Source organism: Monodon monoceros, unplaced genomic scaffold (genome assembly GCF_005190385.1).
Source record: "Monodon monoceros isolate NGI ecotype Baffin Bay Population unplaced genomic scaffold, NGI_Narwhal_1 Super_Scaffold_12, whole genome shotgun sequence".
In the NCBI taxonomy this organism is placed as follows: domain Eukaryota; kingdom Metazoa; phylum Chordata; class Mammalia; order Artiodactyla; family Monodontidae; genus Monodon; species Monodon monoceros.
Window position 1 is genome coordinate 53,776,498 of NW_021703768.1, and position 25,071 is coordinate 53,801,568.

General features: G+C 41.7%; 1 protein-coding gene across 6 annotated transcripts in view; it reads left to right on the forward strand.

Annotated features, from left to right (window-relative positions):
- The window catches only part of MAST4 (microtubule associated serine/threonine kinase family member 4), a 568,502-nt gene that overhangs the window by 403,898 nt on the left and 139,533 nt on the right, over nucleotides 1-25,071 (forward strand). For 2 of the 6 annotated variants that reach the window (XM_029218030.1, XM_029218026.1), the window contains exon 1: nucleotides 4,836-5,201. The exons of 3 other annotated variants lie outside the window; for them this stretch is intronic. In XM_029218030.1, the coding sequence (XP_029073863.1) occupies nucleotides 5,110-5,201 (92 nt within the window). In that variant the 5' untranslated portion in view covers nucleotides 4,836-5,109. Of the gene's footprint in view, nucleotides 1-4,835; nucleotides 5,202-15,439; nucleotides 15,672-25,071 lie in introns of those variants that run through there. One more of the 6 variants, XM_029218028.1, reaches the window with a different exon arrangement.

Sequence of the window (25,071 nt, forward strand, 5' to 3'; positions counted from 1 at the left end):
TTGTGAAGTTATTGGTTATTTGCTACATTTTCTGAGCCTCTGATTCTCCTGGGATCCAGGGAACACCTGAGGAAAATATCACATTCTCTTCCCATTCTGGCTCATATTTAGTCTGAACTTTCCCCTCTCGGACCTTGTCCTTCAACCTGCCCTTGTGGATTATGTACTTCTCTACTTAACCTATCAGGAAAGAGAAATCAGTTTTATTTGGTTTCCTTTGTTTTATCTATTCCCTTTAGAAATCTGAATCTCTCTTGCCCTATGATATTGTTTAAAAATGTTTTTTTAATGTGCCCAGCACGATGTAACCCTACTTATTATCCATCTCTTAGCTTTTCAGCATTCAGATTTAGCCCTACGAGTTAATTTTCATTGATCGTTTTTTATCTTCCTTCACATTTTAGCAATGTAAGCAAAAAAATTTGCTTAGTAATTCTAGAAGAGCTTTCTTACAACCCGTTCCCATTGATGCAACTTTCTTTATATTTCTAGCCCAGCTTTTAAGCTTTATTTCTTAAGGTATACAGGGATTACAAGCATTGCTCATTCAGGATGGGCAATGTGCTCTTCACACTCCTATACGCAAAACTCTCAAGACAGCATTTAGAAGATGACCAAAGTACACCTGTAGGTATGGACAGCCTTGGGGATGTAGTCACTTCTGGGTACTCTGATGACAAGAGTGGACAGAGATCAAAGTAAATTTATAGCAGAATCCCCAGACCAGGCCATGATCAGAATACATTTTGAAACTCAGTATTAACTCCACTTGCCCTCGTATCTTTTCATTGGACACGGCCTCATGGCAAGCGTGTCAGTGCAGGGAGCTGACAGCTTCCCAGGCCTCATGCTTACACTAGAAGACTTAATCTCCTATAGCGTCTAAGTTCAAGGCGAGGCTCCAGGGATATTAACCTTAATGCTGTTCTGTGTAGGGTGAAGGAAACCCTACTGAATAAGCATGGGTCAGCGGATGGAACATAGACAGGAGAATTCAAGTCAGTGAAAAGAACCTGGAATCTTGTATATGTAGGAGAGGGGTTAACAGTGAAGAATTTGACCCTTCATTAAATACTTACCTCATCTTAAGCTGGCATTTCAGGAGCTTGACAAGCTTATTTTTCAATCTCATTCACCTTTCTCATAAAAACAATGACTGATAATATCAACCTGATTAAATGAATGAGCATTCTGGATCACAAAACTTGTCCAGTGCTGTATAGGCTTAGTTGTGCAATAAGTAGAAAATCTGACTGGATGACCTAGATCGGCTGTAGTCTTAAGAATTTCCAATAATCTCAATTCCTTCGTAGTTCCGTAGCCAGAGTTTTACTGCATTTGCAACTAAAATATGCTTTAGTTTCTGCTCATATAATTATTTTGTCTGTAGAAAAATGTCAGCAGTTCTGACAATTTTAATTCTTGTATTTGCTGACTGCATTACCTTCTGAATCATAAGTTCCCAAATCAAGTCAGACAGGTTAGAAGACAGGTTACACTTCAGTGTCACACCTACTCCTACTCTTAAAGAAGTGTGGGGATATATCAGCCACTTCCACTGTATTAACTAATTCATTTCCGGTTCTTCACTCACTTTACCAATTTTTATTTTTCATTTTGGATACAACCCCAATTCTTGAAGCCTTTGAAGTGCAAAAAACATTAAAGGAAACATTAAATGTTTAAAGTAAACAACATTAAAGTAGTTTAAAATACTCAGGTCTTTACCCAGCACCTTGAGAATCTGCACGGTGGATTCCCCAAAATGTACAGGGTGGAGAGAGTTATGACATCTGCTGCCCACAGACCAAAATATGTATTATTCAGTCAAGAGAAGAAATTAATGTTTTATTGATTTATCCATTTTATTGCTATCATTTTTATGGGTGTTGCCCACATATGTAGGCTTTTCTGGAAGGACCATGGAGGATATGAGAGTTGGTGGTGCAGAGTTGCCCCAGAGTTCAATCATCCAGAACTTGACTCTCGCCCACTGTATCACTACAGTTTACCTCTCCTCAAACACCCACACAGGAAGTCCTTCCTTGTTGTTTCAGCCTTTTTCATCTTTGCATTTGAAGGTCCTTCCACATGGTAGTTATTTCAGTATTCAAGGACAGCTGTTGCTTGTTCCCTAACTCTTTTCTTTTCCACATTCACCAGAGTTCCTTCAACCCACAGTTTATATAGCACACTTTCAAGTCCCCTTTCACCAGCTTCATTGTTCTGCTCTGAGCAGCCTCTGATATGTAATTATCTGGATACCTAAAGAGTGAGCACAAAAATTTTTCCCTGGGCTTATCTTTGGGGATGGGGTAGGGGGTAGGATTCAAAGAGAGTTTCCCCTGGATTTGGTTGTGACATTTCTTAAAGCCATGTTAAGACCTGAAGAATGTTAGCCTAACACTTCTGTTTCCAGTTACAGAACATAGATAAAAATGAATCAATAAGAGAAAGTCTTTAGAGTTTAAAAATATCCTCCTGGGATTCTTAAAAATTCAGGATTCCTTGAGAAACTCAATTGACCTGCTAAAACGGATAAATTTCAGGGCATCTTGAAAGAAAGAATAGATACCTGAGCATCTGAAGTATCTCCATTCAAAAAACATGTCTTGAATGCTTACATAAATCAGGAACTGTCAGCTTGTAGAAGTACAGAGATCAATAAAACATGACTTTAGCCTTGAGGAAGCTCATAGACTAACAGGAAAGGCAGCAGTAAACAGTCAATTGTAATACAGTGTGACCAGCACCCCTGTAGAGGCATCTTCAGAGTGCCATGAAAGTAGAGAGTATGATGTAGGATGCCCTCTGCTCCAGTCTTGCATCTCTCTGCATGGTATTCTTTTAGCTTCTGCATATTGCCAACATTTATGTGCGTTGTGCTCTAGACACTGCATGAAGGGTTTTATGTATGTCATCTCATTTATGTGTGTGAACCTCTTAGAGGTTGGTCCTATCATGGACCCCATAAAAACAGGGAAAATGAGCAGACATTAAGTGACTTGCTTAAGGTCACAGTAAGTGTTGGATGCAGAATTCAAACCCAAGATTCTTGCTCTTAAGCAATGCTCTATACTACCTATCTCAGAGAAAGCCTTTATCTAGAGTGGTGGTTCTCAACCAGGAGCAATTTTGCACCCCCAAGGAACATTTGGCAATGTCTGTAGACATTATTGACGATCACAACTGGCATCTATTGGGGAGTGATCATGGAGGCTGCTAAACATCCTGCAATGCACAAGACAGTCCTCCAAACAAAAAATTATCCAGCCTAAAATGTCAACAGTGCAGAGGTTAGGAAGCTCTGCTCTGGAGTATGGTACTATCTTTGTGCCAGCCTTTAAAAAATACTTTTTTGGATATTTAAAAGCATTTTTTTAAGAGAAGACATGGCTTAGTATGGGGCAAAAAATATTGGACCAAGTCCCTAAGTATCTGGTGAAGTGTATTTTGCCATGTAAAATTGAGAAAATATTGTCTTCTTTGTCTACCTTTGTAGATTTCAAGGATCTGAGGAGGCCCATCAGAAATTCTTAGAGTGCTTGGGGCGAAAATATTTCTGGGGGTCCCCAGGATTAAAGAGCATCTCAAAGTAGACTCCTGTTCTTTGTTTAGCCCCATCCCTTGTCAGCTGACCCCCCATCCCCTTTTTCCTCACCCTTATCTTTCTATAAGCAAGTTTGTTCCCAGTATTTACTGATTGAACTAAACCATTTTTAAAACGTTATTTTTGATTAAACATTTTTTTAAAATTTATTATCTCTTGACATATTACACCAGATTAAAGTAGCTAATTTAAATTCTAGTGTTTTCTTTATATACTTAATCATAAGCATTGGTGGGTTTGGGGAGTTATTGGAATCCTGTGGTTTTCTTCAAAATGAATAACTGTAACATTGGTTCAACCTCCCCTTCATTCCTTCCTTTCAAAGTCTTAACACTCACGGCAGGAAAATGATTCTAGCATTGGTTAACTAAGTGCCAGGTCGTATCTTCACAGGTAGTGGTTGACCAGTCCCTAGATAGGGTGAAGCCAGACAGGTGTGCGCTGTAGCAATTCATCAAATGGATGTAAACTCAAAAATAAAGTTTACTGAGGTTTTAGGTGAGTGTGGCATTCCCTCGGCGTGCTTTTCCTACACGACAAACAGCGTCCCTCGGCAGAGCCATTACTGACTTTCTTGGAGTGTTTTCCTGGTGATCCAGTCTTCAGTGAATCACGCATCAGCCTCCAGGTGTGTGTGCGCTGTGCACTCTCCACCGGGTTCCGGATCGCGCTGGGTTTAATTTCTTTGGGGGGACCGATCCACCAGGGGCTCCGCGCTGGGGGCGCGGCGGCGGGAGATGCTAGGGTGTCCCAGTCCTCCTGGGCTCACGCACCGGTCCCGTCTGCTCCCCTTTCCCATGAGGCCCCGCTCCTATGGGGAGTGTCTGCGGTGGGGACCGGTCCCGCCGCCTGGCCCCTTCCCGCTGAGGCTGCACAAAGGTGTCCGGCTGGAGTCCGCCAACAGGCCAGCTTTCTATAAGTGCTTTTAAGTTTCCGTTTTTCGAGGAGGGGCGAAGAAGAGGAGCTTTTTCCATTTACATTCCTTTCCTTGTATGTAGATACCGAGAGGAAACTCAGCACTGGGCATGTTCGGATGTTGAATGGTTTTGCTGATAAGCACCAGCCTCCCGGAACCAAAGACTTAAACTAGTCCTCTCCCCTGCCCATCCCCACCCCCCCGCAGGAGCTGCAAATGGTATCTGCCAAACAGATGACAAAGTACCTTGGACTGAATCACACACAGACAACATTTTGAGCCGAACGCACGGCCCAACTCTTGTAATTACTGTTTATAGCTGGCCAAGGCTGACCAGGAGAGGGCAAACCCAGGAGGAAACAAGTTTCCTGAACCTTGGAGAAATAGCTGTGTGTTGATTAAAGGCTAGAACGGGTACTTTTCACTCACGCTCCAAGTTGTTCTTGAGATCACAGTTCGCAGCACGTTTCCTCTGGAGGCAGTGAGTAGATAATTGGGATCTTTTTTGTCTTTTTTTTTCCCCCTCCTCCCTCCGTTTTGGTCTTATGGCCTTGAACCTACAGTGAATTGAAGCGAGAAAGAAATGGATATGTCTGACCCAAATTTTTGGACTGTGCTCTCAAACTTTACTATGCCTCATTTGAGGAGTGGGAACCGGCTTCGGCGAACACAAAGGTAAAAAACGTGGGGGTCCTTTTAGCCTGGAGAGGGAATGAATGCTTTGGCTTAGGAGGCTGCCCGGCTGCCTGGGCCCCCTTAGCAACTGGGGTTTTGTTGATTGGGTTACAGTTTGAAAAGTTTATACTCTGCTGGGGGGCCCTGGTTCAGGTGTTGCCTCCTCTGTGGTTTTCCTGGGTCAGGCTGATGAATGTGCTTTTCGGAGTTCTTCAGAAATGTGGAGAATCAGACCTCGAGTTGTGAGTGGTGGGGAGAGAAGGGAAGGGGGAGGAGATACTTTTTCCCTCTCTTTGATCTGATCATTTATCCGTTTCATTCACTCAGGCGGTGGAGCTTCTGTTACTCTGTGTAGAGCCTTTCAGATGCTTCCCTCTATGAAATATTTAACCTTTATACGATGCAAATGTACGATTCAAAGATAGCTCAAGCTTGTCTGTTTCATATTGTCTGCTTAAAGAGAAACGTCTGCATAACTTTGCATTTTTAAAAATTGATTTGCTGACATTTATTTCTAAAAGTAGACTGGCCTTTTCATTTTGTAACATGTATTTGTTAGAACAGGTGAAAAGAAGAAAGATTTTAAAATCAAGGTGAAGCTCATGCCACAAGTGAAAGACAGTTGAGAGTTAGTTGCTGACACTTGGGTGAGAGAAAATGATTTTAAAGCAGGTGTTTCTTCTCTCTCCACATTTGTGTCCAGCACAGACAGGTGGCATGATTTTGGTTTTAGAGGGGCACACCCTTTGAGTTGTGTAAATATAGATTCTTTGTTTTTCTTCAAAACTTGCCTTGAACATACACGTGAACATGCACGAGGGCAAGGGTGCAGTCAAATAAACAGGGTGCTTGGCTATCAGATTGGTAGATTCATCTCTATGCTCCAGTGTTTAAAGAACACAGGAAGATGGTTCATTCTGTTTGGTTATACCAGTAACTTTTTGTAGCATAAGTGCAAATACATAATACTTTGGAAAACTTAGTAGTTTTTGCATTTGACATTTCTCATGGTATTTCTTAATTTTCAGAAGCGTCCTGGAATACCCTGACACATGCTGTTTATACATCCACAAACAAACGTGTGTGTGTGTTTGTGTGTATGTGTCTCAGAGAGAGAGAGAGAGAGAGAGAGAGAGAGAGAGAGAGAGCATGATTGCGTTGATTTTTAAGTTATACTTACCTTTTAATGCAACTTGAACAATATTAGTCCCACTAAACCATATGATTCTAAAGTTGTGCCTTTTAAATAAGGTGGCTGTGCTTTTCTGCTATAATGTTCAGAGACACTCTTTTGGTATTGGTCATTTTTTAACAGGCTGTGTCATCCATGCACCAAACCCCCCAAACAACGAAATCAGTTGAAGAGATACTTACTGTTCCTGAACCAGGCCCCTACTCCTCATGACAGTAAATCCTATAACTTCTTTGTCAGGAGCCCTTAAATATGTCTAAGTGATGTAGCCCTGGCGGTGATGCGGCTGCTGCTCTCACCTAGAACCACTTCTTGGGGAGATAAGTCTGCTCTGGCATCACACCTGTGTGTCTGAAACTGAAAAGCATCTGGAATCTTTCTTCCCCGCACCTACCTGTTTGATAGTATTATTGAGTCAAATGCATAAAAAATTCTCAGGCTGGTCTGACCATGGCCTTTGGGCAGTATCTGTCCAGCCCAGAGCACTCCATTTTAGACAGCTCACACTGTCAGAGAGCCTAGGTTCTGAAGGAACTTGGATTCCTCCCAACCAGATGAGGGTGTGGGAGGGCTGTGTCCATTCCCCAAGTCATGGGCCCGTATCTTCAGTTTAGAGATACAGAGAGGGAGGTGGAATTTCTTCCCTCCCGTCTCAAAGTAGAGGTTGTCACAGCCTGTTTGTTATTTGGGATTTCCTAGATTCATGGAGTTTGGAAATATATATCCTGAAGATCATCTCTAGATACATCTACTTACAGGTCTCACAGGGCTGGAACTGCTTTCTATGTATTAGGTAGATTCAGGAAGGTACGGGCAGGTGTCCCTCTCTCCGGGTCAGTGTACGTGGCCATTGCTTTCTCTTATTATACAGTGATCAGTTCTGGCTCTGCGTCCTTTCGTAAGGACATGAAGTGTATGCTTATAGTATGACTCTTCCCCTTCTGTGACCTCCCTTAACTGCTCTACATCCTTTTCCTCCTCTAAGTGCCACATTAACCCTGTTTCTTACAGCACTGATCAGTTTCCCTAAATCTGCCCTTTTAAAAGGACCTCTCCTTTCCCGAGCAGCCCGATGCTTTTGCCAGCCTCACTGAGGGTGTGCCCACTGTCCAGGTGAGGGTGCCTTGCCCTCATCCTCAGCTGGACGTGCCTGGGCCCTTGGAACAGCTCTCCTGCCCAAGCCTGGCTGCTTCTCTGCACATTTGCTGACTTTGTTCGACAGATCATTCATTTTGCATATTTTATCCCAGCTACTTGTTCTGATTACATTGTAATCCAGAGGACTTCATCATAACCTTTTCTTTATATCAGCTTCTTGCGTCTATCAAAGAGTAAAATCCAGCTTTGAGCCTGTGAATGAGCATCTTGGAACTCCTAGGGATAGGATGTTTGGTACCACTTAGACAAAAGAGAGCCTGAATGGTTCCAGACTCTTCCCTTAAATCTATATCACGGTAGAACTTGTCAACACAGAGGGCTTTGGGTTTTTGCTGCATCGCATCTGCCTTGCCAGTTTAGCATGGCTCTGGTTTTTTGGTTTGCCCTCTCATGGGAACACTTTTAAGGTTTCTCTTCCAACTCAAAGCCCTGCATGGGCCCATAACTCCCTGAGTTCTTGGGGAAAGGCACCTACAGACTGACTCTCAGGCCTAGACTCTTAAACAGGTCCTGATGCACCGAAAGCCTGGTTTACTTGTGCTGCGTCCCAACGATGATAATGTTGTTCCCTTCATTCCTTTTTGCCTGGACTGCGGCAGACACTGGGTTGTCTGGATGCACACTGACTTTGTCCGATGTTTTGCTGTAAAGCTCACATTTCCATTGGTAATGGTTCCTTTTTTATGATGGGCTTTGCCTACCTCTCCCCCTCCTTCATTTCCTCAAGGTAGTCTCAATACAGCCATTCACCTGCTGCTTTGAGGGACAAAAATCTAGGCTGAATAAACAGGGTATTTAAACGAAAATGTGTTGTTTTAAACTGAAGTAAGAATTGCATGTTTTAGAGGCTGTGAGTTTCACAGACCTGCGGATTCTCCATTCACTTCAGGATCCCCTTGCAAGGTAGGATGGGAATTAGTTTGCCTGCTTTTTGTTACTATTTGTTTGTAACATCTTTTCCTTTCCCGTAGGATTAAAAATTTCGAGGCAGAAGGGATCAAACTTCTCTTTGACTTATATCTCCTCTGTGTCTCACTGTCAAGAAAGGACTACCATTGATTTATAAATGTTGCTACTTAGTTTTGAAGTGCGCTTTTAGTTTTGTTGAAGTCTAGAGACTCTAGAAGATGCTTGATTTTTAACCTCAGTGGTCAGAAATCTGTCATGTTTTCTTTGGGCTTAAGTGATAATGTCCAAACCTCAGTGACACCTAAGTCAGTACAATCCTACCCAGGCCATTGGGTAGTTGGTGACTCAGTTCATCGCTTTGAGAGAGGTTCCAAATGTATTTTTCTGAGAACCTTGGGATAAAAGGTTATTTTGGTTTTGCTTTGTTTTTTGCTAAATTCACATTACTCAGCAGTGACAATGAACAGCAGGTACATTCAGGGATCTTTAACTGCTGTAGTTGTCAGAAGGCATTGAATTTTTATGCACACTGCATCTTCTCTTCAGAAACATCTGTAGTGTTTGGTGAGTTTTTCTTTTGTTTTGAGCATGAATATATGTCTTTAAAAAGCATGGAATATGCTTCTCTCCTGCCCTGGCATGTTAGATATTGGTTAACCCATACTTACCCCTTTTACAGAAAGCCCAGTTACATCCACGTTTATTGAGCATCTATTGTTTGCCTGGGCACTGTTACCCAAAGCCGAAAGCCATAGGCATGCCTTCAGTGAAGACCTGCAGATGAATCGTTGCAAACCAGGGCAATCAAGAAGTATTTACCAGGTACAAAGGAGCCGGGAGATGCACCAGATAGAAAACCTTGGGGAGGTTTTGAAGGGTACATTGGTATTTATCAGACAGGAAGACAAGGACTTCCCAGGAAGCGAAAGAAATGGTGTGTACGAAGGCATGGAGGCCTTGGCAACAGCAGAGGTCAAGGGATTATACATAGCTCAGTATTGCTGGAGCATAAAGAACCAGAAGCATAACTCGGTACTGCTGAAGCATAAAGTTTAAAGAGGCTACATAATAGAGCACAATGGTTAAGAGGGTTGATCTGAAGCCAGTTTACCTGAGTTCGAATCTTAACTCTGTGATATTGTATACTGAGTAAGTTACCTTCTTTGGACTTCAGTTGCTCCGTCTATAAAGTAGGGACAAGTAAATTACTTGTCTCATAGGATTGGCATAAAGATTAAAATATGTTCATATGTATAAAATGCTTAATGCAATGACTCACATCGAAAAGCCTTAATAAACTCCAACTATTAATATGGTTACTGTCATTACAACAAGGGGATGAGTAGTGGGTAATGACTGAGGAGGAGCGTTGAGACACTTGGCATTTGTGGGAGCTTGGCCTTTATCCAGTGGGAGAGAGACATGTCTAGCAGCACTTGGGGAGTTTAGGTCTGAGAAGAGAGGGTGGGACCTCGAAACCAATGAATAAGTTATTGCGGTAGCCTTTCTAAAGGGTTTTGCAGGCCTGAGCAAAGAATGTGGTGAGATTACGCCTTGAGAGATATTAAGGATATAAAATTGGGAGAAGGTGATGAGCTATTGGCTCTGAGGGATGAAGAAAGATACCACAATGGCCCTGGGGGTTTTTACTTGGGAAACCAGGGAAATGGAGAATCACCTGTACATACATATAAGACACAAGTACTTGTACTCGCCCCTTGTGTCCCCAGAGGCTCCTTCATCCACATTTATTGAGCACCTGTTGTGTGCTGAGTACCGTGGAGCTTCCATTTCTTCATTCAGCTGGTACAGCACCAGTGTCCTGTGCTGGGCCAGGGATATAGAGGTAAACCAGACAGAATGCTTGGGCCTCACAAATAAACCAACATCTAAATAAGTCAAGTGGTGGTCACTGTGTTCTGAAGGCTGTAAGCAAGAGCTGAGAAGAGAGAGTGACTGTGCGGGGACTACTTTAGATCGTGTGGTCAGGGAAGGTCTTTGAAGAGGTAATATTCAAGAGATCTAAAGGATGAGAAACAGCCGTCGGCGGGAAGACTTTGGGAGCAGGCATCTGGGAACAGCCAAGGCTCTGCGGCAAGAAAGAGCGAGCCTCAAGGCAGGCAGTTGGATGGTAGGTCCAGGGCACTCGAGGAGGCTGGACCAGAGATAAGAGGCTTGGGAGTCCTCATTAGGACCATGAGAAATATGTTAGATTAATCTGTGGGAGAGCTAAAGATGCCCCATTTAAGGAGTGGGCAGAGATGCAGATAGGAACCGGAAGGGAGACGTGGAGGAGAGTCCCGTAAGAGGGAAGGAAGCTGGCAGAGTGTTCTCACAGAGATCCCGACAGAATGATCAACTGCCGCTCCACGGAGATGAACCGTGGTGTGCGTTGTGTCTGACGACTGGGGAGTCCTGGTGACTTCCGCGTGAACCCCAGCAGCAGAGGGGTGGGCTCAGGGCGGCGGGAGGAGCCAGGAAAGCAGGAGTGAAGCAAGCGAGGCATTGGAGACCATGGGTGGCACCCCCCCCCCTCTGTGGGTAGCTAAGCACAGCAGCCACACATCCTTGTGTACCAGCCTCTGCACATTCGCAGCTGGCCCGTCAGCCCTCCTCCCTGAATCATATCCCCTTACTCAGTGTTGCTCACTTTATTGTCCGCTTCATCACCCAGACAGGCAATGACAGCTTCCTTTGCCCTCCCCTCTGGAAGCTCAAGTTCTTTCCCCAGTCTCCTGAGTATCTGCTTTCTGACATGTTTACAGTTGGAGCTGCTCCGCTGAGGGTCTCTAGCCCCTACCTGCCGCCTCGTTGACTATGCCTGAGCCTGAATCTGAGCCAAGTACAGATGGAGGGAGGGTACGCTGTCCGCCCCACCCCTCAAGCCTATTCCACAAGTGGCTGAAACCTGGCGCTCACATCCGTGCTCTCATCCTCTCTACACCTGACCTGCAGGCTCTGCCCCTCCCCGAGTCTTTGCACCCGTTTTCCTCCCACTCCTTGCTTTGCCCAGGCCTGTTTCATAACTGCTTCCTTTCATCCTTCTTTCTTCATGCTCTGGACTGCATTTTCCGCAGGTGGGACAGGCCTGCCCATCACTGCGGGGCTCGCCCTTCCGTCCTCTCATCTTGTCATCCTCCCACCTTGTCTCTAGTTAGCTCTGACATCGGCACTGGTGCCTGAGGCCCTCACTCCTGCACCCCTCCCCCAGCCTAATAAGGGATACCCCTGGGGGAGAGGAGAACGTGGAGACCCCAGGTTAGGAGCTCCCAGCAGCTCTCTGAGTGACTTGTGTGCAGAGCCTGGCTGCCCCACACCAGAGCAGCGTGTTCTCCGGGTCTTCAGGCTGGCCAGACACAAAGGATGTGAGCCGGAATATGCACATCTCAGAAATATTGCTTTAAGCTTCTAGTGGGAGGTTTACAACAGGAGATGACAGATCATTTGTTTTGCCCCTGAATTTGTAGGTCTTTTGTGAGGGGAGAGAGAAGCAGAAAGAGGGAGGAGGAAAGGAATGAGAGAGAAAAATGTGTGAGACCTTAAAAAGTAGATTTCAAAAGAAGTCCATTAAGAACAAAGCTTTAGAATGGGGAGCATGTGCTCCCTGGGGACGCATGGGCTATTCGTTGCTCTACTTGGTCGACACTGGAAGGGGTATATGTGTGTCAGTAAGTTCACAGTGAGGGGGGTGAACGTTATATGCTTTTATGGCTCTGTTTGCTTCTCTTTACGCATGTATCCTGTTATCAGAAGCCCAAGTGATACTTTTAAAACAGGGGAATCGTAAGCCTCAAGATAGAGACCGTCTGCCTTCTGGGCTAAAAACTGACAGTCGCTGGGGTTGAGAAATCTCCCCTGTGTGGAGACAGCTCATGGAGGAGAAGGCTTGGGGTAGGGCTTTATTCGGAAGACTTTGGGAGAGTCCTCCTTGTGTAGGTTGAGATGGAAATAGGCTGGTTTCTCAGGGAGCTCAGGACTAGAGGCTCTGAACCCCTGCCTCACTCTCCAGCACACCCAGCTCTCAGTGTGAGTAAGCCCGCACAAAGCTATGTTTAATCTGAGCTGTCTTCACTACGTGTAACCTAGTCATTTGGGAGTGACATCACGGTAACTGAGTAATCCCTTTGAAAGTTAATAGGAGATCCAAGATAATAAAATGGTCCTGGGGCTACCTGGATGAAAGTAGGCACAGGGTGTATGTAAAACTATTTATTAAAAGCAAAGTCAACCTCTATTGGTAGAAGCCTTGAATATCGATTGAGCAGCACACTTGGTTTTTGTGACCCGTGGCACATTTTGTAACTAGAGGAATATCTCTAAATAAAAAGTTCACGTGGTTATTAATACTTGTTCTGATACTTTATTTTCCTTCCTCTATCTTGGTAGTTAGGAAAGTTCCCTTGTGAACTTGGCTTTAAATTCTGAAAATATTGACCTTACATCTTATTAATAGCATGAGAAGACCAGTGGGAGTTTTAGCTACACTAATGGTTATTGGATATGTTTGTTAGAGAGGTAATTATAGCAATATCAAACTGAAACATCATGTTGTTTTGTTTTAAAGAAAAAAGGCCCAAGCAGAGGATTTAGGCTTTGATCAGCATTTGAAGGTAAAGTAGATTGGTAAGAAGAATAGACAGTCATTAATGTTTATCTTATCTTAAGCTCCTCCGTCACTTGCTTTATTAAAGAACCTGGGGACTTTCTACAATCTGCTGACTTTGGAATTTACATTTATCAGTGATTCTGATTTTGTTACAGTTTGGGGTTTCTTGGGAAACTAATTGCAGGCAAAATCCATATATATATCTATATCTATCTATCTATCTATCTATCTAACTATCTATCTATATATATATGGAGCTCCATGTCTTTGGAAACTTTCTAACCTGACATGGAAATTCATATAGGAGATAGCTTTTGGAGATAATGTTTTAGGTTCTGAGTGAATCATCTGGGTGGAGGGAATGAGGAACGGGTGAAACTTGGTGAAGTCTCCTAGGGTGGTAGAATCAGAAAGGGAGGAAAACTGATGGATCCGCCAGGCCCATTTTGCCCTGTGAGTGTTTGCTGAAGCTGTTCTTGCCGTGCTTTATTCTGTCTAATTTTAAACGTTACACTGCATGTTGATGTCTCAGGACCCTGACTTGGACCTTACGACATCTCCCTTGAGAGTCACTATTACATCATCTAGGCACTGCCAGATTTCTTAACTACTAGATCTGAAGAATATCACTGAACCTGTGGCTTGCGTAAAAATCACCGATGTCCCTTTAATATTCCTATCTTTTAAAGTGCTATATGATGGGTATCTTTTAATTAGAAATTATAGTTATTAAATGTTTTACTTTTACAGGTAGATGAAGGGGTTAAGGGGAAAAAGTATGTTTGTCATGGGAAAAGCTGCTAGCTGAATAAAGCACTCTAGGAAATACGGTAAATGAAACCTTTGTTACTGTAAAACAATGGCCATTAAGAGACTATTATGTAATGTTATTTCTTAAGTCTGATCTGGAGTGGCTTGTTGATCTTGGAACTTGAGATATAACTCCTGTACAAATATTACTTTCACTTGGCTAATGTCAAGATTTCTGATACAAAAATTGAAGACTTTTCCCAGTAGATTACCTACGTCAGACACTGAGCATTGGAGATATAGAAGCCACGTCAGATAGTTTATTTTTCTAGGTAAAGGTTAATTTTATCCTCTTGGTATTCTCCATTCTAGACCCACGTATATAAACATAAATTACTTGCTAATCCAAAAAATAGTTCACTGTAAAATTAGCCTACCCTTGCTTAACTGCTCCAAAGGGCAGACAGGTGGCAAGACAGCTGATAGGCACACTCACCTGACTTGGCAGGTTGAATGGATGACTGTGAATTTGCATTTTCCATAAACGATAGGTCCCCAAGCAAAGGAATTTTTAATTTTTGCTTCAAATGGCCATGGTGGGACAGGTAGAGTGTGGGATAGTTCAGGGGTGCTTTAGGTCATAGTTGTTGATGAGGATTCTGTAAAATGAGCCAGTATGTTTATGAATTACAATTTCCTGTCTGTTTTAGGATTTGATGTCTGGGGTTAGATGTTTGGACCACAGAATTAGTAAGGAATAAAAGTTACCTCATTTTTACTATATGACCTGTGAACTTTGTATGTACTGTTCTTTCTCAGTAGATGACTCCTGTCAATTTTAGATAAGTTAGCCATGGAAAGCTAGGATTTTTTTTTTTTTTTTTGCGGTACGCGGGCCTCTCACTGTTGTGGCCTCTCCCGTTGCGGAGCACAGGCTCCGGACGCGCAGGCTTAGCAGCCATGGCTCACGGGCCCAGCCGCTCCGCGGCATGTGGGATCTTCCCGGACCGGGGCACGAGCCCGTGTCCCCTGCATCGGCAGGCGGACTCTCAACCACTGCGCCACCAGGGAAGCCCGAAAGCTAGGATTTTTAAGGTGAAAAATCAGTAGTGGTTTCTATAAGCCTCCTTAACATAGGAATCCAGGCTCAAGATCAGAGCTCTGCTTCCTTCAGTGCAGTTCTTGGATCTTAGTGATTTTGATGTCATTTTTACCAGCATCGCTACTGCCAAGATGCCCTCTTGGCAGGCAGACTTCAGTTTTCTCTGAAATTGTTATTGATTACTTATCATTTGATTGCTTCTTTAAAAAAAAAAAAACTCTTTAAACCAGAGAAATTGTGGTTTATTTTACCTTCTGAGGCTTAACCTTAAAATTATTCTACCTTTTCATGTAAGACCTAGGGTGATCTTGGGATCAAAAGGTACAAATACTTGCACTGGTTAGATATTAATATGATGCAACTTTCTGATGGCATCCCTCAGGAGGAATACAAACATTCCGTTTAATGGGTCCCAGGTTTGAAATCCATAAAGAAAAGTGTTCTGACTCTTGGCACTGATAGACATATTCAGAAATGTTGTATTCAAGCCAGAGTAAATATATATGCCCTTTACACTTTCTTTCAGTTAGCAGAAGTCACTTCTGAACACTTATTTTGGCATTAAGGAAGCTCGTCATGACCTATTGTTCCAGAAAGATTATAGTTCTCATTTTAAGCCAGTTTTCTAGTTCCCATGTAAGTGAAATGCCCAGCCTGGAGCCGAGGAAACAAGCTTCGCTTTTCAAACCTTCCATTCTTTTAGGTGTGTCCCACAAGCAGTGGCTTGTAGCTGCTCCTTCAGCCACTTAACAGGTTTGATTTCAAATCTATTTAATAAGAAACTAACATGTTTGGAGGGGATTCATGGCCCAACATTTATGGATTTTGTTGGGAAGTTCCAGGTGTGTATATATATCTTAAACTCTATGTTAAGTCATGCTAGACTGGAATGATTTTGGTTTGCTTTGCTTTGTTTTGTTTTTGCCTTCTAGTCATAAGATGTATTAGGGATTGGATTGAGAGGGGGCAGCCCCCAGTCCTGAAGGCCATGCAGCTTCTCTTTCAATTCCTTGTCTTTGGCTGCCTTAAAAGCACTAAAGAGAAGTCAAGTGTTTATAAACTGGGCCAAAAAATAGAGAAACCAGAAGCCAAGAGGGATTAACCTCTGAAACATGGGAAGTTGATTACATTTAAAAATACTTGGAGGGGCTTATTTATGAGCTATGTATCTTTGTGTGATCCTTTTTTCTGCTTTGTGGCTCATGGATGAGGCTGAATCACCTTCTGAAACCTGATAACCTAATAACCTAGTTTGACTCTGTCTGACTTCTGTGGGCAAAGCCTGTGGATTTATCGCATTGCCTTATTTATTCATTTATGTACCACATATTTATTGAGTACCTTTTATGTGACCAGGACTATGATTATCACCTGGGAAACAAAGGTATATATGACATGGTCCTTTTGTTCAAGTAGCTTAATCTAGTGGGGTTAGAAAGTGATGCTGACAGATAATTACGGCAACGTGTAATAACCAGTAGGAGATCTACCAACATCAGCACAGGAGGAGGGAGAGGAAGAATATCTGTTGAGGTCGTTTGGTGCATGTTGTCTCATTTAATGGTATATATAATACCTGTTATACAGATGAAAAAATTGAGGCTTAAAGAAGTTAATTAATTGTCCCCAAATTACCAGTAGTACATGGTAAATCCAGATAAAGGTGTAACTGCACTGCCCTACCTCCAAAGGAAATACAGCTCCAACAATATTCTAATTATTGAAAATAATATTTGTAAAGTAAGATTTTAGTCACTTAATTTTTATCACACAGCAGCCTCCTGGCAATTCAAAGGTATTTGTGGAATATTGAGCGCTGGTAATCTTGATCTTTGCTATAGAAATGCCACCTGCTGTCTGAGGGAAGAGAGTGAAAAACAGAAGTAGGTTTTACTTTGTTTTAAAATGCCACCTGCTGATTCTCTTTCCCATTAGTGGAAATTGTATGTATATTCTCCTGTAATTTCCCCATCGTAAAGTATCACAGTTTATAATGGTGTTTGAGTGGGCTTGTGCTTTTGAAATTGAGGTTTCACTTATGGGGTAGCTCTGAATAGCTGCTATCTTAGAGGCCTTTTGAATAAATAGCACTACACTGCACCCGTGCTTATTTTGCTGAGATTTCTCTCTACGTATTATGAAATCCTGTGCATTCACATGAGTGTATTTATTATGCACTCATCTCAAAATCCTTGCCGATCTTGTAGTAGAGCGTATAGTCCATTTCATAGAAGGGACAAAAGTTCTCGCATCTTACATGGCAGTACAGTGTGAATGTCAGGAAAGAGCTGTTGGGATTTTAGAGCTGAATTGCTTACAGGCTTCTTCACGTTTTAAAACTACAGTAATTTCTCTTGAATGTGCGAATACTAACTACAAATATGCTGATGCTAACTACATTTTTAGAGAGATGTTTGATGAGACTTAAATACATATTTAAGTATTTAAGACTCTGTGAAGATCATTGTATTTAGAGAACTAAGACTGCTTTGCTATGCTTAAAACAATTGTATGAGAATAAAGTATGAACAATCTACAACATGCAAAAGTCATAAACATTGCATCCAGAATTCTCTAAACCACAAAAATCCTTCACTGGCCATGTCTTAGCTCTCAGTGGTGCAGTATGTGAGCTGCTTTTGAGAAATGGCTGCTCCTTACTAAGGATGGAGTAAAAAAAAGTCTTTCCTTCAGGTGCTCTTTTTTAAATATTGAAGGAGGTGTTTATCACGGCCACTAATCCAGATTTGTACTGACACAGGGTTTACCACTTTAATTTACTCACTCTAGAAAAAGTCCAGGCAGCTAGATGTGCTTTGTTTTGTTTTGTTTTGTTTTTGACACGGTTTATGAAGATACAGTTTACATACAGTAAAACTATCCTTTATAAGTGAGCAGTTCTATGAATTCTGACAAGTTATCACCACAATTAGGATATAGAAAGTTTTAGAAACTTAAGAAACTTAGAAACCTTAGAAAGTTTTAGGTACTTTTTCATTGTTTGATAATGCTAATAAAGGAGTAGAATAAGATGTTTTGTTTTGCTCTCCCTTGTCCACCCCCTGCCTTTTAAAAATTGACTCCATATTTTATTATGTTTTGCCTAGTTGTGCCCCAGTGTCCTTTTTCTATTCCAGGATGCCAGGCAGGATACGGTGTTACATTGTGTCATCCTTTTAAAAAATCATTTTGATGAGGAAGATGGTTAACACATAGTTTGATTACATGGTTGGTAATGTCAAGTAGGTACCAGGAAAAGGCATCAGAATGAGATACTCGAAAGAGAAGCTTAAACTACCTAAATTGCGTGGTCCAGTCTTACTGTATAATAGCCCCTTTGATGCTACATAGGTGAAGAAGTTTTAAGAAACCAGGTAAACAAATTCTACTAGCAGGAAATGGTTATAAATAATTTGGGGTTGTTTATTGCGGAAGGAAACAGAGCCATGAGGTGGAAGACTTGGAAGCCGTGTAATTTAAGACATTGATTATGGTTGTTGGAAAATATAGAGATCCAGAAGAAAGCATGGAGTTTTTCAGTGCAAGTGAAGACAGACCAACACATGCATTTTACAAAAGATAAATTCAAGATACTTCATTTGCTTTGTAAAATAAGTTATCATGTCTTTTCATGATTTTCATTATATTTTAATTTCAGTGGAATGCATATAGCTTTGAGAAGAAAATTTTAAACTTATGCCTAAGACAAAGAATGGAGAAAATATGAACAGCTGTAAAAAAAAACCACCCCAAATTCTAGTGCTCAGATATAACCACTATGAGAAATATGGGTTTATCCTTCCACGTGTTTTTTTCTGGGCGTATGTGTGCACACATGTGCATGTACACACCACAAAACTCATATTTTATTGAACCTCCTGTTTGATGAGTTTTCTTTTCCCCTTAAAGAGGTTCTTTTAAACACCCACCTTTACAATGGTAAGATTTCCAGAAATTTTGAAAAATATTTGTAATGTACAAGAAGGTATGGGTGGGGGGTTGTTTGTAAAGTTGTGGGGAAGCATTCAAAATCATGCTGTGAAAGCTGCCCTGCTAATGCACAGCCTCACCTAACTGTGGGAGTGTCCACAACAGCTCACTGGTGTGCAGAGTGGGAGTGAGGCCATGGACGCCTGTGATGTCACCTTGGATGGTCTCACATTTTAGGTTCTGTTTTTTTCCCCCTATATTCAGATCTCTTTTGAAATGTTCCCTTTAAAAATATTCCTGCTAACTCGGATTCCAATTAACATCTCCCCACAGGCTTAAATGTTAAACCTCAAGATCTAAACTTTATCCCTTATGTGTGTGAGCAGGCTTGCCAGATGGCAGGCCAATTAATATATTTTTGCAAGGTGTAGAAATATTTTTTCTCCATAGGGGAACAATGAATCCATCTGCTCCACATTTTCCTTTCCCCTCTGTCCTTTGGGGAAAATCATCATTTAATTTTCAGAACTAAATTGTGCAACTCTCTAAGTGACACTTTCTGCTTTTTAAGGGAGGTGGTTTTAGAAATTGAAACTTTTTCTTCCTCAAAGGATGTAAAAACCCTGTGTCATCGATTAAAATATCTGGACATCTAAGTTTCATCCAGGGTCCTTTGTTTTAAGTTGGACATTACAGAATCATATTTTAAGAAACTGATTCATAGAAGCCTTAACTTGGAAGAGGCTTCAGAAACATCTAGTCAACCCCCCTCATTGTAAGATGAGGGAGTTGATGCCTAGGTACCAAAGTTTCAAGCTAGTAAGCAACTTGGAACCTGGTCTCCAAATTAGGACAACGGTGTTAAAAGCAGAATCTTTCATTTCTCAAGGGGAATAAAAGGAGGGAGAACCTTGAATAAGGTTCAACCAGGAGAAGAAGCACACTCATATTTATTGCCTGTTTTCTCTCGATTTGAGCTGTGTGCATCACCCCTATACTCAGTGGCAATTGATATCAACAGGTAGTTAACTATTTAGAGCTGTGTGTTGCCTCCAACTCAAAGTTCCTGAAGTACCAAGTACCATGTCCTTTTTTTAAGCACTTATAAAGTGTGCTGTCTGGGCATGGAATGAATGAATTACTGAATATGTGAATATCAGTGAGGTTATTTTACAAAATCCTCTCAGGACGGTTTGGAATTCTAGGAGTGTGACTACCTTATAGCTTTGCCATAATCTGACACATTATAATACAGAATTTGCTTCCTTTTCCCTTATGGTTATGAAGGAGTTCAGTACTGAATATTCCAGAAGCTTCTCTTGGGAGGAATGTTTTACCTGTAACTCTGTTTACCAGCATTTTTGCTGTCATAGTCGGGCATAGATTGGTTAATGTTAAATGAAAGAAAGGATTTAGACTTGACTTTTTTTTCTCTTTCCTTCACATTGGCTGTTCTTCCTTATCTGTATTTATCCTAACAGACCCTGTTCCTATAGTAGAAAGAGTTCAGACTTTGGGGCAGGGAGACCTTGGTTGGAATTCTGACTCTGTGACAAACTAGACGTGTGATTTCGGCAGGTAAACTTACCTCTAATACTTGGTTTCCTCATCTTTAAGTAGGAAGAATAGCCAACAAATCTTTTTTTGTGCCTTAAATAAGATAAATTGTAAAACATTTAGATCAGGGATAGACAAGATACATTCTATAGGCCAAATTCAGCCTATCACTTGTTTTTATACATAAAGTTTTATTAGAACTCAGCCGCCCCAGTTCAGTTAGGTATTATCTATGACTGCTGGTACTACAACAGTATAATCCAGTAGTTGTAACATGAGACTGTGGCCTGCAAAGCCAAAAACATGTACTGTACTATCTGGCCCTCTACAGAAAATCTTTGCCAAACCGGGGCCTAGGGCAATGCCTCGCAACTATAGGCACTCAGTAAATGTTCATTTCACCTTCTTCCCATGGATTATTTCAAGTGCAGTCTTTTCCTGTAGGCACTCTTTAAAGAAAGGCGGTTCTGGGGTGGCCTTCTCTAGTGATTCTTCTAAAGCCCCTGCCCGCTTCTGGAGTATGGCCAAACCTTGAGCCATGACTCAGGCCAGAACATGCTGAGAGAGGCATCTCCATGGCTCCCACACCCTGATGTGGATATAGCGTGCCTGGACTTGCATTGGGTGTCGTGCATGTTACAGGAAGAGAGTTTTCTCTAATCCAAGTGTAAATAAAGTCATTGCTCTTTAGATTGCAGCATGTCCAATTTAGTTTGAATTATTTCTCCCAATGAATTAGTAGGTGTGTCCAACCTATACTTCTTCAAAAGTTTCCCAACACAGCCCGTCAAACCGTGGAATTGTTTTCATTTCTAAATACACTAAAAATCATAACACATTATAAATGCTGTCTTTAGCAAAGGACCTTCTTGATTCCTATAGCGGGAGTTTTCTGCAGCGACCCTGGGCTGTTTGAAAGAGAAACTTCTCACAGGAGTGATAAAATTTGGGGCTTATTTTGTTTTGTGTTTTAAGCCAAATGAACTCAGGGTTCTTCCGCAGTTTTGATGACACCCTGGTGTGTGATAGAAGACTAAGACGGGGAATAGACTGGTGGCATGTGCCCAGTGAGGACTTAGCAATCGATGGCTACACCCCACCTCCCACATGTGGTTGAGAGAAAGATTGAGGGCCTCTAAAAGCTCTTAAGGGCTGTTAGGCTTTCTTGTTATTTTTTATTTTTAAAAATGTATTGAGGGGCTTCCCTGGTGGCGCAGTGGTTGAGAGTCCGCCTGCCGATGCAGGGGACGCGGGTTCGTGTCCCGGTCCGGGAAGATCGCACATGCCGCGGAGCGGCTGGGCCCGTGAGCCATGGCCGCTGAGCCTGTGCGTCCAGAGCCTGTGCTCTGCAATGGGAGAGGCCACAACAGTGAGAGGCCCGCGTACTGCAAAAAAAAAAAATGTATTGAGGAAATTTTTTCAGAATAGTAAAGGGATTTTTAAAACATTTTAACATTCCCTGTGTCTTTAAAAATAACGTTGGGAATAAATTTTAAAAGCATTATCTAAGATTTTGTAAAGTCCTCCTTGACTCTTTGCCTTCCTATTCCAGCACATTTTAGTGTTTTTAGTGCTTCTGTACAGGCCCGTTAGCATTTTTCCCAACATGTCATAATTCTGTGTATACTTCTCTGAATTCCCAGCTGATTGTGAATGCCTTGAAGCACAGACTTTGTGCCAGCCTAGTGCCTGGTACATAATAGGCACTTAATAAAGGTTTATTGAATGAAAGCACTCCACAGTGAGCATATCCGAGCATACCAGCTTTTTCTGTCTTTCGGAGCTATTTCCTTAGGATAAATTCCCACAATAGAGATTTCTAGGCCAAAGAGACATGAACATGTTTATGAATTTTGATACATAGTGCCAAGTAGCTTTTATGTCTACTTGAGGTTCCTTCCAAGTTTGTGACTCTCATATCACATGGTACGTTATTGCTAGATTGGCGGCCTGGTGTTCCATATTTTCTCTAGCAAAAAAAAAAAAAAAATGACAGGAGGGTATATCATCGCCAGATTCAGGTCTGGAATGAACATTGCATATGCTTTAGGATGAAAAGCTTCTAAAAGAATCAAAATTCCTTCTGTGGAACTTGGGAATTAGAGGGAGGCAGGCAGCAGAGGCGAGGTATAGGGTAAAAGACACTGTTATAGGAGCAAATAACTCCTGGAGTTTTATTATTGCTCTGAACTTTTACGGTGCTGTCATCAATATTTCAGGAAAGCAATTGGATGTTTTTTTTATTTGTTTTCTCTCATCAACACATTTAATGTTCAAACGTGAAACATTATTTATTGCAAACTGCTGTTAATGCACATTCCAAGGTCTACTTTTATCAAGGTTTGAAACTGTTTGTCTAATGTATTATGCATTTCCATCTTCAATTGATCTGATTTGTGTGTGAAATAAGATTGAGTCTCCATACTGTGACCTTGGGCAGCACTAGCTTTTTTTGAGTTTGATAATTTCCCCTCCCTCAGCTAGTACTTGGCGGGCTCATCAATGACCGCCGATACATAGCCATATCTACCCTTTGGTACAAAGTATGCTGTTGACGAACACCTGGAATCACCTAAATGCCACCTCATAGATGGCATATAAAGTTTGTGGGGACTAGGCTGAATAGAGCAAGGGCATCGTTCAATTAGAAATGTCCTGTGTGGAGATTAGGGATTCTCGTGAATACGAAGGTTCAACAGATACTCTAAAGGATTTATGAGTGTTCTGTGTTCCATATTCCATTGCGTATATATTTTCTTACAGCTCAGCTTCAATCCATGCTCAGAGCTGTGACTTCAGTCTCTGGAAAAAGAGTGAGATAAAAGTCTTAGAAAAACTTGTATATGATAGATCTGGCTTTCAGCAAATATACCTCATCTTTCCCAGCAAACTACAATCTCTGGGCCTTGATCTAGTTAGACATTTGTAGGAGGAGCTTTGAGAAGCCAACAATTACATGGTGGCACGTGACCACACTTGGGTCATTTCAAGCCGCGGCTGTAAAGGACTCTACGAGCAATGAAGTTACGGGGTCTTGTTTCTAGTCACATTTCTGCCACCAACAAGCCATGTGATGTTAGCAAGATTTCCTGGGCCCTCTACTGCTTACCTGTTTTTAAAATTCTGGATTCCATTGGCAGTATGGTGAAGCCTTTGAACCACTTTTCTGAATAATGTTTTTAAGTGCATAAAATAAAATGTATAGAATTATAAAGGAAGCCAGTTATATTGAAATCATCATGAAAACATTAGAAATTGGGGATTTTTGTGATCCTTTACTAGCACATCAGATATCAAGGTCTAGAGGTGGGTCTACTAACTACCATAATTTTGAAGTGGTAATGAATATAAATGATTTTTTAATGTATCTGCAGCAACTGTACCATGATATGAAAACATATGTGATTTCTATTGACAACAAAATCAAAAGGAACGCTAATGCTGTGAATGTACACGAAGGAAATGATACATTTCAGTTTGTGGTTAGTGAAAAACCACAAAACAGTCCAAGTTTGTAGACTCATTAAATTCTATTCATAGATCTCTTAGATGTCCATGGATTCTGTGGAGGTCAGGAATAGCCAGATCCAGAAGCTCACTGCCATCCCTGGCAGCTTAGACTCTAGTAGTACAGAGAAAGGCTGACCCAGATGGCCTCTTGAGTTTATCAGAACACTGATTTGGGGCGCTGGCATAATTAAGGGGATGTTATGCCAGAAAAGTAACCTTTGATTCACCTAGTAATTACCTGATAAGTAAACAGTGAGAAATTCCCTGTGTTTCATATGTTGCTTTTATTTAGCATGTAGCTAGGAAGCTCAGGAAACAATAACACGGGAATGGTAGAAACAGTTGTCACCCTGGTCGTTTCCCTTTGGAGGGACCCAAAAACCAGGGCTTGTGGGAATGCGACTGTATCGCTGTTCTATGTGTATTAAGCTGTGTCCTTTACTTACATTAGAGGAACCTGAATCTTCCAGCATCTTTGCCATCAGAGCATCGCCATCTCTTTGTCATAACCACGTGTCTTCCCCTAATTAAGTAGGGCATGAACACACAGAAATCGTGTGCTGCGCCTACCTACTTACCAGGCTGGAATTGTATTGCCCAGCTGGAAAGTAAGATCTTTGAAATAAAAAGAAGTTAAGGAATAGTAGTGATAAAACACTTCTCATTTACTTGTCTTGAAGTTGTTTTCTTTCCTAGACTTTCTAAGTGTTTTAATCATGAAGGTCTAAGTATGTTCTACATAAGAGGAGTGGCAAGCAAAATTCATCCTGATTCTTTCAGAAAATGGAAGTCATTCCTTCTCATTACCTACCTACCCCCTTCAACTTTGCATTTTGGAGAGAAAATTATTTTTGGGGGGGGGGAAGAGAACTATAAATGCTTTTACATGTCACACCACTTGCCTAATTCAGCGTCATTTCACAATATTGGTTGCAAATGGAAAGAGAGATTCTTTTTGGCTTTGCAGTTGCATTATAAATGCCTCTGCATTAATCTGGGTTCAAACTCTTAGGCTAATAGACCTAGGAGTGGAGCAAAGTGTTGTGATTTGATTTGTCCATTTACTTGTGTGAAAGGTAATTCATGTGACCATAAAAATGCTTTTTAAACGTGGACTCATTTTCAGGTTAAAACATCCTCTACCAAATTAGATAGG